Source organism: Seriola lalandi, unplaced genomic scaffold (genome assembly GCF_002814215.2).
Source record: "Seriola lalandi dorsalis isolate HSWRI2012SDOR001 ecotype SW California unplaced genomic scaffold, Sedor1 jcf7180002054563, whole genome shotgun sequence".
Classification (NCBI taxonomy): Eukaryota; Metazoa; Chordata; class Actinopteri; order Carangiformes; family Carangidae; genus Seriola; species Seriola lalandi.
In genome coordinates this window covers 520,023-537,667 of record NW_019525116.1, presented here as the reverse complement: position 1 = coordinate 537,667, position 17,645 = coordinate 520,023, and the positions used below count along the sequence as shown (strand labels likewise).

General features: G+C 37.2%; 1 protein-coding gene across 1 annotated transcript; it reads left to right on the top strand.

Moving 5' to 3' along the window:
• Positions 1–779: 779 nt before the first annotated feature.
• Positions 780–8,972, top strand: LOC111662414 (homeobox protein Dlx3b-like). Its single transcript, XM_023416267.2, has 3 exons — positions 780–1,409; positions 4,084–4,268; positions 6,389–8,972. Exons 1-3 carry the CDS (start codon positions 1,058–1,060, stop codon positions 6,818–6,820), a joined length of 969 nt encoding a protein of 322 aa, XP_023272035.1. The 5' UTR covers positions 780–1,057; the 3' UTR covers positions 6,821–8,972.
• The last annotated feature ends 8,673 nt before the right edge of the window (positions 8,973–17,645 follow it).

The following is a 17,645-nucleotide window of genomic DNA, read 5'->3' as shown; positions in this document are numbered from 1 at the left end:
ATACTAAATTTTGGATACTGCACAAGCCTACAGCAAACAGAAGACTCAACAGTGACAGTGTGCGGTTGACATGGACAGTCACAGGTTTCCATAGTGACATCTGGCGGTCAGATTATGTCACTCACCTTTGAGGGAGATGGAAATTTCACCACCTGTATTTTCTGTTGCAGTTCATGGGACCTGTAGTTTGAAAACAAGAAAAGCTTTTCTCTTCCAAACAGCAACTGAAAACTGCAGAGCAAAAAATTATTTCATAACACATGTGGGGCACGTGCAGCCAGCTTTATCTTTACAGTGAGGTGCTGTACTAAAGTTTGACTCCTTGTTTATCACCACTGTGTTTCCCCACAGTTTTATACACCTGAAGTTTATTGTAGATTTACTGTGCGCTGTTTCTCCTCCCTGAGGCATGGGAGAAGCCCGGGGCCCGAGTCTACACACGTATTGAGGGACAAGCCTTTCCTGAAATAAGCCTTAATTAACTGTAAATAACTCGCAACATGGGTCGACGGCAGCACTTGGCTCCGCATCTGCATTTGAATGGGAGGCAGCAGTGTAAAGCTTATGCGTAAACACTGCTTATCACAACACCATTATGCATGGCTCGGTTGGTAAATCTTTAGTCTGTTGAGAGTCTCGGATGTTGTTGAGCCTCCAAGATGCGTCCAAGTAAATGTTAGTTAGAGGACTTTACGGGCTTGCCAACTGTTTATGCGCTCCGGTGCAGGCCCGAGGAGAGGCTTACTGGAGGTTTCTGTGGGGAGAAGAGGGAGCCAGACAGGCGACAGTCAGCGCTGTCTTGGCCTCAGGGCAGAGGCAGGGAGCGAGCAGGCGAACCAATGAGAAGGAGACATCCACTCCCCTCAGTCCTGCCCGGCTTGGCTCAGCTCGGCGCGCCCTGTAATTAGGAGCTCTAGTTGGGTTGGGCGCCGCCACGGTGGACAGCCTGGCTGCTGCGTCAAGGGAGTTTGGGAACGCCAACTCCAGACTGCGTGTGGATTTCTGAACACTCCTGGTTTCCAGTTTAGAGCAAACACTAGAGGAAAAACTCCTGAGAATGAACGGGCAGCCCTCACCTGTCTTCGAGGAGAAGAAACCTTCGCTCCCCGTGGCTGGGAGCTCCATCTCGGCCACCAAGGATTCCCCGACCCTGCCGGAGTCCTCATCCACAGACATGGGCTTCTACAGCGGCCAGAGCGCGCTCCACGGTTCGCAGGATTTCTACCAGGCACAGCAGCCGTACTCAGCTCAGCACATGAACCCGTACGCATACCACCACTATAACCTGAACGGGATGGGTCCCGGCGGCGCGTACCCAGTGGGCAAAGCAGAATACCCGTACCCTCATGCAACGTACAGAGAGCACGGTGCCTTCAGCAGGGAGGTGCAGGCAGCGATGCAGGACACTGGTAAGTTAAACCCAACAAGAAAACTCAGACACATGCAACTTCATTGCATAAATGTTTCATGGGGAACAATATAACTCTTTTATTATTGGCTGGATATTAGTTTATTGAAGACATTAACTGAAGGTCTCCAAAGCAAACAGGGTTTCTCTTCTGTTTGTCCAGGAGCGAGAAAAGTTGCTTCACCTGAGGCTGATGTATGACTATTGCTCTGAAACTGTAAAAATCAATAATTAAATAATGAGTTTTACTTACCAGGGAAATGAAACTCTTTTTATTTCCCAGTTTTCCACATTTCATACATATTTTGGAGCATTTAGTTGACACTTTCTTCTCTTGAACATCTGACTTTCCATCATGAGAAGATGAATGTAGAGGAGGAGAACTTAAGTTCCTTACAGTATTTTTGTGAAGTATAAGAAGGAGAGACCTGGGACACACACTTGAGTCATTTTTGAAGCAATGAAGGTAATATTTCTACCAAATGTATTTCATAATTCACCTACGTTAAAGTGCAGCCCCAGAAGTAGCATTCACCAGAATTTATAGATATTTTAAATACTTAACTTGCTCAGGAACAGCAGTGTTCATGGTTGAAGATTTGTTACTTTGAACAGTAACTCTGTAATAATAAAAATATGGGCTGTTTGATGGACGTCTTGAATCAGGGTGAGGTTTACAATCTGCTCCTGCTAAAAGGTCAGAAACTGAATCAGTTTTTCTTGACTGGAAGAGGAACTTACTCATCAACTCAACTTGATGTTTGACTTTCAGTGCAGCAGCTTCTGGTTTCACATGCCGGGGATATCACAGATTACAGCTGAATTTCTATAAATTCTATAAATACCAAAGGGATTTAATGGCAATTGTTCAGTCAAAGAAACAGGAGATTAGTAGATTGAAAGAATAGACCATTAAATTCATTCTGTTTTACATTGTTATTCATTGTAAATGGAAACTGACTGTGAGATATCCTGTTTATCAGCTTGTCTTTGAATTTGTTTGAGATTTTACTTTGATAGGAAAGTGGAGATGAGCCTAAAGGCCTTTGGATGGAAGCCATGTCCTCATTCTAGTCAGGAATTCTTCAACTTCACCTTCATTAGGAATGAAGAACAAATTCCTTTACACACAAATGCACTAAATAGGTCATTTAAACATAAATAACCTAATTTTCCAATTTGATGAAAATGGATAAAAACTTGAAATTCCTTCAGTGAATATCATAAGAATATTGATTAACATCACTCTAAACTCAATACACAGTTGCTGAAATAGTATAATAAGAACATAAACTTGTTTCAAAAGATTTTTCCTTTTGGCTTTTTCCAAGTGTCTCTGAGCAAACTGCAGAGGAAAAACAAACTCGACAGACTGGTGTACTGTTTTTGACATTCCAGTTGGGAGTTGACTCCTGCAAATGGCTTCAGGGGACTTTGGCCGACAGCCACGCACATCAGGTGTCACGACATGTCAGTCAGCCTTTGCCTTTGAATCATCCAGCAAGGACGGCTCCTTATCACGCAAGGCCTGTGGCCACGCCCCGAAAAATAAATCAATAAACAAATACATCAACAGGTTGTTTTTTTTTAGAAGTAGGCCTATTTACAAATGCACAAACAGGAAAAGAGACATGAGCCAAACAAGATAATTGGCTAAATTTCGAATGAATGAAGCTAAATAAATATCTAAATTCAACTACAGAAATAAATGGGGACAGAGCCATAGCAGGACTTTTAGAAATACTGAGTTTATGAGTCCAGTGTTTCCCAGAGTTCCCCAACCTCTCATAACATGGACCTAACACTCAATAAAAGATCTTTATTTATTTATTTATTTATATAGGCCTACATATCTTTCATTCATTTGGATTTTTAATATTTTATTTAAATTAACTGTTGCTAATGTTGTTGTTTCTCATAACAGGAAGGTTGTTTCAAAGCCTATAACCTAATTAAATACTGAATATTTTATTTTATTTTTTATTTTTGTCCAAGCATAGTCCAATTTAAATGTACTGAGTATTAAGTAACACTGGTTAAATCAGCTCAGTGAATAATATAAATGATATATAAATTATATAAATGCTCAAATATATGAAATATTAGAATACTGAAATATATTTCCCACACAAATTGTACAAACACTTTATATTTTTTAGTTTTTTTATTAATGTGTCATTTCCAATTTAGGGCAATATATAATATATGTGCTGATCAAAATGTAAACAAATAAGATTGGTTGTATCTTTAAAGGACATTTTCAAAAATATTGTATATATATGTATATATTGGATAGAAGAAAAACAGCAAAAACAGGGGAGGATGTATACAAGCGGGCCTCCAGGCTACATGAAAAGCACCTATAAATCTCTGTCTCCCTCCCCGGCTGTGGGAGACACTCAGACCAAAATTATAAGTTCAGAGTGCTGGCGGAATTTCTTTGAAATTTCGGGGTTATAGCGGCCGTGGCTATTTTTGTACTACAACTTCTCTGCACAGAATGTGAGACCCAACACAAGTTCATGTCATTGTTTGAAGAAAAAATACCATCATTGTTTTTCATAGAGATAGTTTTCACTCATAGATGCTGTGTTGCATTTTGTCATGAAGTACAAAGTTTTGACTTTAAAGTTCCACAAACAACCAAAACTGTTTTTTACTGTGATCCGTCGCAGTGAAAGAAGAACCAGACATGGAGGTCCGGATGGTCAATGGGAAGCCCAAGAAGGTGCGCAAGCCCCGGACCATCTACTCCAGCTACCAGCTGGCAGTCCTGCAGAGGAGATTCCAGTCGGCCCAGTACCTGGCCCTGCCGGAGCGGGCTGAGCTGGCTGCACAGCTGGGCCTCACACAGACACAGGTGAGGCTTCAGGGAACACCATCCAGTGCAATGCACTACAGTGACAGAAATATAACACAATGTAGTGATAATTAGAGTAGGCTACTTTAAACCACAGGTGTAAACACTGTAAACGGATTAAAATGTCAAGATATTTTACATGTGAGATGTCGAATGGGATTGCAGTTTGAGGTTAAGCAGGTTGAACTGTCAGTTTAATTAGGGGAAGATGAAAGCAACTGTAAATGATGAAAGCAATTGAAAGTTGAAGCCACAGGTAGTTCAGGTGCACTGTCAAAGATTGAAGTGACAGATAAAATGTAATTTAAATGTCATTTGAGCTGTCAGTTGAAAATAAAAAATTGGTTGAAATGCCAGTTAATGTGTCAGAAGTTGAAACGTAGATGTTATGTGCTTGAGGTTTGAATACAATGCACACCAACGCAAGAATAAGTCTAAAAAGAGCATGAAACAATGAAAAGCTTGAAAGGCCTGAAGAAGCTGAAGTGATATGAAGAAGTTGAAAGGGTGGTGGCTGGTGTAAAGTTAGAATGAAGCCTCTTAGTGAAAGTATGAATGAGTACGAAGAGGTTGGAGAGGAGCTGAATAGGTCTTCAGATTGGTGTAATGTTATCTTAGATTATAGGTTATACTAAAATATAATTCATCAGATGTAACAGAATACAATACCATACAATGCAGTACCAAACCAGGCTCCACTCAGATAAATTTAACAAAATAAAATAAGAATAGCACAGAATAGTTCAATAGAAACACATTAGCCAGAGTCTTCCATGATCCTCGACAGCGCTGTGTGTGAGTCAGTCTGGTTTACACAGTCATGCTTCCTGCCCTTATGATTTACCACATGAATTATCTTGGCTCAAGTGATAAAAGACGAAACCTGCTGAGCGAGTTGTTTTATCGTAGCTACTGTAAATCATTGTTCAGTGTTATGCTTGGGTAACATGCCCAAGCTTTAACAAAGCAAAATCTCAAAAGCACAATGCCAGTCAGCTTGAAGTGTGATTGTCATGTAATTTAGTTTTGATGCTTCAATGAACTGTTTGTAAAAATAACAATATCACAATAGCTCTTGTTGTATTATATTTCAAGAAGCTGTAAATGGTCTGTGATAATGCTACTGCTGCCCAGTAACCGTTTAGTTTAGTGCAATTAACAGTTTCAAAACCGGGTATGAAACAAATGTTATAATTGCTTTTGCTAATTCTCGACTAATCCTTGACCTCTGTATCAAAGGTAAATACTGCTGAAATAATGTTGTTGGCAACAGTGGTTCAGTAGTTACATCAGTTAGATCAAATATTGTACCTTTGGAGCAGTGTTTCTGGCCACATGATGAATTTTAGTTTGTCTAATAAACACTTTTCTTTTGTTGACCTGTTTTTTGAAAACTCAAACTCTGAAAAAAAAAAAAATCGGATTGTTTATCTGCTAAATGCTACTATGTTCTTTTCTGCTGTTTTGGACGCAGTATGTAATGTACTGTGGATTTACCAGAGCAGGAAATAGGCTGCCGGCTGCTGCTGGACACAAGGTTGCTAATAGTGCTGTTTACAGGAAAGAAACCAAAAAAATTAGCTAAAAGAGGCTGAAAAGATATTGATCTTCAGTGTTTCCAATAGAATTAGATTCAATTTTTGGCGTTAGCTACGTGGGGTGGTTGTTCACTATGTGTCATGCTTCACCATGTGTCAAATGACCCAAAAGGAGTCGGGGTTGATAACATATTGTGGTCGGCCAATGAACCGAGTCTGGGCACATGCATAGTGTGTGCACCCTGAATGAGAGGCACACAGACAGGGCTGGTAAAGAGACAGACACGGATGGTTAAAAACCTCATTGACTTTTTGCAACCCTGATTCAGAGGGATTTCTCCTGGTGGTCTCCTGATGGACCGGTCTGACCATGGCTACATCAACATTTAAAACCTTTTAAATCTTTTTAAAAATCACATCAAGTTTTCTTCAGAAAACTTTGCCTTTTGTAATTTCTTCAAGTTGCCTGAAAAAGACCCTTTAGATTTAAAATTTACCTTTATAAAATTTCAGAAGCACACATGTACATTTTCTTCACAAAATTTTGTAATTTCTTTAAGTTTTTGCCGCTCTTCCTTCCAGGTCAAAATTTGGTTCCAGAACCGTCGCTCCAAGTTTAAGAAGCTCTACAAGAACGGAGAGTTTCCACTCGGGGAAATTCCTCTTGAACACAGTCCAGACGCTAGCGACTCCATGGCCTGTAACTCCCCTCCATCGCCAGCTGTGTGGGAAAACGGCAACAACAGCAACAACACCAGCAACAACACCACCAGCAGCGGCAACACAAACAGCAGCGGCAGCATCAAGAATAATGCAATGCTGGATCCCACCAGCAGGGGGCAGGGCTCATATCAGCCTCCAGTTGATTCCTCGCCCACCTACATGGGGGAGTACACACACCAGAACTGGTACCACCAGCAGGGTGCACATTTAGGTCTACCAGCGGGGGGCCCGACGCACCATACGCCATCGACAGCACCATCAGCCGCACAGAGCATGGGAGCCGTTTACTGAAACATGTTCTTGAAGTGCTGCTGTGACCAAGAAACACCTGACAGTGGTCATCAGACACGAGTCATGACTGTAAAACCTGACACATGTTGTAAAACAGGCTTTTCTGCTGTAAAAGTGGACTGAAAATAAGTGCTGGTCTCAGTCACCCTGTTGTCCTCATCTCCGAACTTTAGAAACTCATAACATCGAGGTTGTAACAGAGCTTAGGGTGCTGGGGCTGATACTGACATTTGTATTTGAAGTCACTGATAATATTTTGTATATTTAATATTTTAAATATGACCAAATCTTCCTTCTGAAAAAGGCCTTTGACACAGCATTTTGACAGTAAAACTGAATACTACTGAAATTCTAAAGACACCATCACAGGAAACTGTAACATACATCGGGCTTTAAATTTAGAAAACGGGACCATTTGATGTGGCTAGTTAAAGGTGGACAAGAGTGAAAGGCTGATAACCTTATAAAATAAAAAATCGATATCAGCCCAACTGGAGACTCAAATGAACCATGAGAGGGTTTTTTCTTGATAGCAAAATTTAAATTCAGTCAGTTTCCACTAGGATGAACATCATGGACTGAAGAACACAACCAAACAATATTTATGTCCATATACTTTTTTTGTGTGAATTTTTTTATTTTTTCTTTGTTGACAACACATGGCTGTGACAGGCAAAAGTAAAACTGTGTGTGAAAGTGAAGAGCTCCAACCTGTGAGCTCAGTGTTGAGGCGAGGCTGGGATTAAAAACAACAATGGGCACGAACGTCACATAGAGCCAAGTTAAACCCTGGGTTTACAGTTGAACTTTTAATTTCATGTCATCTAGATTAGGGTTGAATAGAGCAAACATGGCTGCCATATTTTTCCTGCTTGTGTGTTTTTGTGTCCTGAGTCTGCAGCTTAGTTCTTGGTACACGTACTAATCCAGGATACTATAATTATTATGACTTCGTAAGGGGGGAACTCCACTGGTTTTACACATCAGTCTGTTTGCATGTGTCGGGGAGTTCTACTGCACTGTTTTTTTTTTTTTAAACTGTCCACTGTTACAGGAGTGTGAGGGGCCTTTAAAAGCAGATTCCACATGCACAAAGGTGTTCACACTCAGTTCTTCTCTCCCGCCTGAGCTGATGTTTTATAGTCAGTGTGAAAGTCAGACCACATGGACCCCAATTGGATCCAAGGGCAAGTGATGTGAATTTGACGACTTGTGTGTAATTAGTCGGTGTCGCTACGAGAGTTTCTCCAAATATCATCAGGCAGCAGTTTGGCTCAACCAGTTTTGGGATGAAGCACAATGATGCAGTGATGGAAACAAAGCAGAACCAACTCATCTGATTTATAAAGATAATCTTGGTAAAAACTTATAGGTGTATGTCAAACCAGGCATGCGTTCAAAATGTGATGTAACTGTTATTATGTTATGCAGCATTGTTAGGCCCCTTTGGTTTGAGATGACATCCTCAAATATCTCATCAAAGAGTAAAAGTTATATCTGTGATCAATGTGATCACCGTAAACTACTTGGCCTGTGCTACTCCCTCTCCTCAGTGATTATAGAAACCTATCAGTGATCCATCCAGACAACTATTATTCCCACCCCCCAAAAAAATTATAATATCATATTTGATGGATTCTTTCTTTGTTTTTATGTTTTCTTTAAAGTTCAAGGTCCCTGCAGGGATTTAAAGTGTCCACAGAAATGCCTTTTACACTTCATGTCGCTACTTTTTAATGCATGTTTTCTGTTAAAACTGTATAATATTTGACCCAAAACTGAGGTAACCTTAATGATGTCAGTATGAAATCATCAGGGTAATTTTCTCAGGCCTAACAAAGACATTACATAACTGTTTACACAAGCTGTGTAAGACTCCCCATGTCGAGTAATCTGATCTTTAAGTGTGAAATTGTTTGAAGTGGCCCTTTAATTCCTTCTCACAGACACTACACGGTCCTATAAAACGTCTATAAGAATCACTATCAATAATAAATGATAGTGCTAGTTGGTGCTTCAACATCTGAAAAATAAGTTGCATATATTGTATTAACATGCTGTACTCAGGTTTTTTATTTATGGAGTCAACTGTAGATCAAAAGTGGTGCAACACACATTTGTTTTTCAGAATAAAATGTCTCTATTTGAATCAGCTACTGGTGTATTATATTCTGCATGTATCTGCGTGTGAAGACAGTAAACACACACACAAAGGAGTTGATAGTGTGCTGACGGTGCTTTCCTGGTGAGTATGTCAGGGTGAGTCAGACAACAGATACAGGTTGCACCCATCTATATATTATAGAAACACACACACACACACATACACACACACGAACACACACACAGAGTGCGTGTAAAGGAGGCTGTGGGAGGCGACAGTGCAGCAGACACTCTGGAGTCTCTGGATACTAATAACACACCGCTGACACAGAGAGAGAGAGGGGTGTACACTGCTTTCATGTGGCCCACAGTTTAAAAAGGGGAGGAGAGATGTGTGTGTGTGTGTGTGTGTGTGTGTGTGTGTGTGTGTGTGTGTGTGTGTGTGTGTGTGTGTGTGTGTGTGTATGTGTGTGTGTGTGTGTATGAGACAAACAAGCTGCTGTCCAGGCTCTCAACCAACCAAACCCACAGGTTAGGCAACAAGAAGAGGGCGTAATGAGGATGAAATACACGGACAGGTACGCTTTTATACCAGGTTACAGACCCAAATACTTGAACCTTATAATACTTCTGTTTGTGTCCTTGTATGAGATGTTTTGGTGAAGGCATAAAAACTATGACATAACACATATGGAATTATGTAGTAAACAAAAAAGTGTAAACAAAGAAAAATGTTTTATATTTTCTTAAGTAGAAACCTTTTGCTTTGATGGCAGCTTTGCACCCTCTTCATTCTCTCCACCTGATTCATGAGGTCGTCACCTGGAAAGGTTTTCCAACAGGCTTGAAGGAGTTCTCATATATGTTGAGCACTTGTTGGCTGCTTTTCTGTCACTCTGACTTCCTACCCATCCAACACCATCTCACCTGGGTTTAGGTCAGTGGAGGTCAGCAGCCACACACTGAACCAAAGGCATGGTGGTAAGTCTTTTCATTTGTTTTATTTACTTAGTTCAGGAGTCTTTCTTTCTCAGCATGACACCCAAAATTCAAACATACAAACAGATGAATAATTGGACACATGGGTTTTGGTTTGATATAACATACATAGTTTTATTGGCAATATTTGACAGTACCGTTATCTATTTGAGGAGCACACATTGAGTTAACTTTCTTTGTTGTATTAGTTTCATAAACTGAGGTTCTTCAGTTGTCATGAAGATCAGCTGCTTCAGCAACCGTCAGCATCTTTTACTTTGAACACTTTTCAGAGTAACTTAATGTCAGTGACTGATGCTTTGTTGACTTCATCTCCAGGTGTTTCTCCTGCTGACTTTTTTTTTTTTTTTTTTTACAGAACACTATGATGTCACAGTGAAGTTGACCTTTAAGTGTTATAAAATTTCATCAATTCTTGAGTTATGAACTGTGTCCGAAAACACTCACTACTCCCTATATAGTCTACTATATACTGATATATATATATATATATATATACTATATACAAAACCTTTATAGTGTGGATTCATAGTATCCCATGATGCATCATGAAAAGTAATGTACAACCAATGGTCACTATCCAAGCAATTTATACCTTCATGCAGTGTGCTCAGTGCTTGATGGGCTTTGTGCTGAAAGACAAAATAACCAAAAGTGTTTTTCCATTTTACCCATGAGCTCACTATATAGTCCTCTACATAGAACTCCCTTGATAGGGAGTAGGGAGTAATGAATGAATGATTTCGGACACAACCACTGTCAAATACATGTTTTGTGAGGTCACAGTGACCTTTGAAGTTTGACCAGCAAAATCTAATCACTTCATCCAGGCGAAGGTTTGAACCGAATTTGAAGAAATTCCCTCAAGTTGTTCCTGGGATGTTGTGTTCAAGAGAATGGAACATGAAAACACAATGCTATGCCTCCGGCCACGGCTGTTGAAGGTGCTGGGGAAAGCAATAGATCTCTACACAGTCACAGATGTATGACTGATTTCTTTTAGGCAGAGGCTCATGTTGGTCCAATTTGTCTTTGCTATGGCTTTCTTGAAAATGAGGTTGATGTCTTCAGCCATTGCCTTTCAACTCCACCAGATTTTGCAGGCAAACACTGTACTTTTACTCCTGTACATTTATCTGACCGCTAGAGTTTACACAAAATTTATTTTATTCAATATCAACTTTTATCAAGGATATTTCTATCTGTTCACACTCACATTACTTCTCAGAAGTGTTGGCATCATGACATGCTAGATTTCGCTAGGTTGTAGTAGTAAAGACGCTAACATTTGCACAGGTAACAGAAAGAGCAACAGGATGGAGTAGTATGTTTCTGCAGACATAGAGACTGCAGGACTTTCAGGACTGCATTTTTAGGAGCCTAGGCACTGCCATCATACTGGAAACCCAACTTGTCCCTAACCACCATCTCTAGATGGCGCTGTAGCGAAAAACTAGGGTCCTAGAAATGCAGTCTTAGGACTGTAGTCCTGAAAGACCTGAAACTGCAGCCTCTGTTAATGCAGAACCATATTATTGACGGGGCAAGCAGCAGGTCAAAGAGACTTGACAGATTGGCACAAAATTTGCTTGAGACTTTCATGGTTTCCAGATGATGAATCCTCAGACATTTCTTCTAAGTTAACCCTGAGTCTGAGATTTTGGGTTCTGAGTAAAATGTTTCAACAACTGTTGGGGTTTGACTGTGAGACAAATTTATGAAATATACTACACACATTCAAACCCACCCTCATAGGCTACTGTTTAACATCAACCTGTTAGCATTGTCATTAGCATGTCTATGGATTTAGTCTCGTTTACTGTAGGTTCTTGCAGTATTTCATATTTAAACAATAATATTAATAATAATAATAATAGTTATAATAAAAAGTAAGACTTAGTGTATTGCTTTATAAAAAAAATGTAGTTTAAGTGTATTGAAGAATAAATATGACTTGTATGGAGAGCAAACTGACTGAATCCATAAGTGTGCAGGGTGTGGACTGTAAACCACAGACCCAGTAGGACACCTTCCATGTTTATTTAGGCTCTTACCTTCCTGTGTTGAGCCCTCAGCTTCCAGGTGTCAGAGAAGAATGTATCTGAACATCACAGGGAGACAGACAGAGAGGGCAAACAGGGACTTGTAGCGACCTGTGACTGGCACTCCACGGGAAAAACGGTTTCTAGCTAAGCCATTGTGGGTTTCTGGCCAACACATTATGGTTTTAACATAACAACCAGGATCTTACATTCATGCAGTTTACAGCAATTTGATACCAAAGACAAACATGCCAGGTGGATTTATGATTTTATATTTTTCATGGTTTTGAATTCTATGAATCTTATGATTCTTATGTTTCAGAGTCTGTCCTCACTGTCTCCAAGCATGTGGAGAAAACAAATGCCTGGTCAGTTATGTCACCATGAGAAGGTGGATGAAGTATTTGGAAGGTGAGCAGAGGGCACAGCTTTACACCTCTGGTCTTTGGCATTCACAGGCAGAATGAAGAGGGCGAGGCAAGGTGATGACATCTGCTGAGAGGAAAACAGCAGTGGAAGGAAAGTTTATAACAATGTAATGAAAGATCGGGAACTGACGTTACTTTCCTCTCCTTGCCTCCAGCCATGATGTGCTGCCGTGCTTGGACTGATATCTGCTTTTGAAAGCTGATACTAAGGCTTTTTTTTCTACAAAGGAATGTCACCAGGGATTTTGTGTCGTATGTAATGTCAAAATGTTATCGTTGTTTAGATCTTGCCATCAAATCTAATAAAAAAAAAATTGTATGTATGTAGATGCATGACCAATGTATATAGTAAGCCGAAAAATGTCAGTATAGTAAGGCATAAAATGTGATAAAGACATCAAATTTAGCAAAGGAATAAAATGTCATAAAAACATCATAGTATAGTATGACATAAATAGTCATAAAAACTTCATTGCAAAATATGCTATAAAATGTCATAAAAATGCCATAGTATCATAAGTTTTAAAAGGTAATAGTATAGTAAGGCAAGAAAAAATCATAGTATAGTAATTGTTACAGCAGCATTCCCTTCCACTGCTTTTTGTCTTTTCCCTGTCCTGTCTCTCCTGCAGTTTCGCCAAGGCCCACCCTGATTACTCCACGATATCCAAAGGGCCTGGGAAGAAAAGGTTAAAAACTCTGGTGCCAGCTGGGAAGGGGAGAGGCTTTCCACATGGGGACCGCTGGTTTTGTTGCCTCTTAGCCTAGGATTTTCTTGTGTTCTCTTGTGTCTTTTTAGTGTGTTTTGTTATCTTAATTTAGTGTCCTGATCCTTTTGTAAGTTTATGTTGAATAAACCCTTCATTATTTTGGAGGTGTGTTATGAGTTTGTTGTGTGACTTAAAGGTTGGGCATAACATAGTCATAGTATAATAAGGCATAAAAAGTCATAAAAATGTCACAGTATAGTAGAGCATAAAAATGTCATAGTATAATACAGCATAAAATGTCATATAAATGTCATAGTATAATAAGGCAGAAAAAGTCATAAAAACGTCATTGCACAATGAAGCATAACATTTCATAAAAATGCCACAGTATAGTAAGGCATAAATCAGTTATAGTATGATAAGGTATAAAAAGTCATAAAAACGCCACAGTATAGTAAGGCGTAAAACAGTTATAGTATAATAAGGCATAAAAACTCAAAACTGTCAAAAATGTCACAGTATAGTAGAGCATGAAAACGTCATAGTATAATAAGGCATAAAATGTCATAAAAACGCCAGAGTATAGCAAGGAATAAAATGGCATAAAAATGTCATAGTATAGTAAGAAATAAAAAGTCATAAAAACGTCATTGCACAATATAGCATAAAAATTCATAAAAAGGTCATAATATAGTAACGCATAAAAGACTTATAGTATAGCAAGGCATAAAATGTCATAAAAACACCATAGTGTAGTAAGGCAAAAAATTTAAAAACAAACCTTCATAGTATAGTGAGGCATAAAAACATCATGGTATAGTAAGGCATAAAATGTCATGAAAATGTCATAATATAGCATGACAAAATGTCCTAACAACATCATAGTATATTAAGGCATAAACATGTCATACTATAGTAAGGCATGAAATGTCATAAAAACGCCATAGTTTAGCAAGGCATAAAATGTCAAAAAAAACATCATAGTATAGTAAGGCATAAAAAAGTCATAACATAGTAAGGGATAAAATGTCAAAAACGTCATAGTATAGTTAGGTATAAAATGTCATAAAAACATTACAATATAGTAAGGCAAAAAAACGTCATAGTATATTAAGGCATAAACATGTCGTAGTATAGCAAAGTATAAAATGTCAAAAACGTCATAGTAAAGTAAGGCATAAAACTGTCATAGTATAGTAAGGCATAGAATTTCATGAAAACCTCATAGTATAGTAAGGCACAAAAAGGTCATAGTATAGTAAGGCATAAAATGGTACAAAAACGTCGTAGTATGGTAAGGCATAGAATTTCATAAAAACATCATAGTATGGTTAGGCGTAAAAAGTCATAAAAATGTCATAGTATAGTAAGGCATAAAATGGTACAAAAACGTCGTAGTATGGTAAGGCATAGAATTTCATAAAAACATCATAGTATAGTTAGGCGTAAAAAGTCATAAAAATGTCATAGTATAGTAAGACTTAAAATTTCATAGTATAGTAAAGCATGAATAGTCATAAAAACGTTATTGCATAATATGGTATAAATAGTCATAAAACCTTCATTGCATAATATCATATGAACGCCATAGTATCATAAGTCATAAAAGTTCATAGTATAGTAAGGAAAGAAAAAACCATAGTATAGTAATTGTTATGGCAGCATTCCTTCCTACTGTTTTTTGTCTTTTCCCAGTCCTGTCTCCCCTGCAGTTTCGCCAAGGCCCACCCTGATTACTCCACGATATCCAAAGGGCCTGGGAAGAAAAGGTTAAAAACTCTGGTGCCAGCTGCGGAAGGGGACAGGCTTTCCACATGGGGACCGCTGGTTTTGTTGTCTCTTAGCCTAGGATTTTCTTGTGTTCTCTTGTGTCTTTTTTGTGTCTTTTGTTGTCTTAATTTAGTGTCCTGATCCTTTTGTAAGTTTATGTTGAATAAACCCTTCATTATTTTGGAGGTGTGTTATGAGTTTGTTGTGTGACTTAAAGGTTGGGCATAACATAGTCATAGTATAGTAAGGCATAAAAATGACATATTACGGTAAGGCATAGAGAGTCATAGAGGCAAAAAATGTCATAAAAATGTCATAGTATAGTAAGGCAGAAAAAGTCATAAAAATGTCATTGCACAATATAGCATAAAATTGGGATTTTTCTTGTGTTCTCTTGTGTCTTTTTTGTATCTTCTGTTGTCTTAATTTGGGGTATATCGAATAAACCCTTTATTATTTTCGTGTTTTATGAGTTTTTTTGTGTCACTTAAAGATGGGGCATTACATAGTCACAATATAGTGAGGCATAAAATGTCATAAAAATGGCATAATATAGAAAGGCATAAAAAAGTCATAGTATAATAAGGCAAAAAAATGTCATAAAGCATCATAGTATAGTAAGGCATTGAAAAGGCATAATATAGTAAGTCATAGAATGTCAAAAACGTCATATTATAGTAAGGCATAAAAAAATCATAGTATAATAAGGCAAAAAATGTCAAAAAACGTCACAATGTAGTAAAGCATAAAAAAGTCATAGTATAGTAAGGTATAAAATGTCAAAAAAAAATGGCATAGTATAGTAGGCAAAAAAAGTGATAAAAATGTCATAGTATACTAAGGCATAAAAATGTCATAGTACAGTAAGGCAAAAAATGTCATCAAAACGTCACAATGTAGTAAGGCATAAAAACATCATAGTATAGTAAGGCAAAAAAAGTGTTAAAAACGTCATAGTATATTAAGGCATAAAAACAGCATAGTATACTGAGGCATAAAATGTCATAAAAACTTCAAAGTATAGTAAGGCATAAAATGTAATAAAAACATCACGGTATAGTAAGGCATAAAAATGTCAAAAAAATGTTATAGTACAGTAAGGCATAAAATGTCATAAAAACATCAAGGTATAGTAAGACATATAAACTTCAAAGTATAGTAAGGCATACAATGTAATAAAAACATCATGGTATAGTAAGGCATGAAAACGTCATAGTAAAGCAAGGCAAAAATATCATAAAAACGTCATAGTACAGTAAGACATAAAATGTCATAAAAACATGATAGTATAGTAAGGCATAAAATGTCAAAAAAACATCACCGTATAGTAAGGCATAAAAACGTCATAGTATAGTAAGGCATAAAATGTAATAAAAACATCATGGTATAGTAAGGCATAAAAATGTCAAATAAAATGTTATAGTACAGTAAGGCATAAAATGTCATAAAAACATCAAGGTATAGTAAGACATAAAAACTTCAAAGTATAGTAAGGCATAAAATGTAATAAAAACATCACGCTATAGTAAGGCATAAAAACGTCATAGTATAGTAAGGTATAAAATGTAATAAAAACATCACGGTATAGTAAGGCATAAAAATATCATAGTATAGTGAGGTATAAAATGTCATAAAAACAGCATTGTATAGTAAGGCATAAAAACATCATGGTATAATAAGGAAAAAAATGTCCAAAAAATGTCACAATATAGTTAGGTAAAAAAAGTCATAGTATACTAAGGCATAAAAATGTCATAGTATAGTAAGGCATAAAATGTAATAAAAACATCACGGTATAGTAAAGCATAAAAACGTCATAGTATAGTAAGGCATAAAATGTCATCAAAACATCATGGTATAGTAAGGCATAAAAAAGTCATAGTATAGTAAGGCATAAAATGTCATAAAAACATCACGGTATAGTAAGGCATAAAAACGTCATAGTATAGTAAGACATAAAATGTAATAAAAACATCACAGTATAGTGAGGCATAAAAACATCATAGTATAGTAAGGCATAAAATGTAAAAAAAAACCTCACATTATAGTGAGGCATAAAAACGTCATAGTATAGTAAGGCAAAAAAAGTGATAAAAACGTCATTAAATGAGGCATAAAAACATCATAGTAAGTACGGCATAGTATATTAAGGCATAAAAACGTCATAGTATAATAAGGCAAAAAATTTCATAAAAACGACATAGTATAATAATGCATAAAATGTCGTAAAACATCATACTATATTAAGACAAAAAATGTCAAAAAAAAAATCACAGTATAGTAAAGCATAAAAAAATCAGCGTATAGTAAGGGAATAAAAGTGATAAAACCTCATTAAATAATATAATATAAAATTTCATAAAAAAGCCAAAGTATAATAAGTCAAAAATGTCATAAAAATGTCATAGTACAGTAAGGCATAAAATGTCATAAAAACATCAAGGTATAGTAAGACATAAAAACTTCAAAGTATAGTAAGGCATAAAATGTAATAAAAACATCACGGTATATTAATGCATGAAAACGTCATAGTAAAGCAAGGCAAAAATATCATAAAAACGTCATAGTACAGTAAGACATAAAATGTCATAAAAACATGATAGTATAGTAAGGCATAAAATGTCATAAAAACATCACGGTATAGTAAGGCATAAAAACGTCATAGTATAGTAAGGCATAAAATGTAATAAAAACATCACGGTATAGTAAGGCATAAAAACATGATAGTATAGTAAGGCATAAAATGTCATCAAAACATCATGGTATAGTAAGA

Bases quoted from the DNA above. Each gene is read 5' to 3' on its own strand.
- LOC111662414 (XM_023416267.2), top strand. From the start codon at position 1,058: ATGAACGGGCAGCCCTCACCTGTCTTCGAGGAGAAGAAACCTTCGCTC. The intron at 1,410-4,083 runs GTAAGTTAAACC...GATCCGTCGCAG, and splicing joins GGCAGCGATGCAGGACACTG to TGAAAGAAGAACCAGACATG. The intron at 4,269-6,388 runs GTGAGGCTTCAG...TCTTCCTTCCAG, and splicing joins TGGGCCTCACACAGACACAG to GTCAAAATTTGGTTCCAGAA.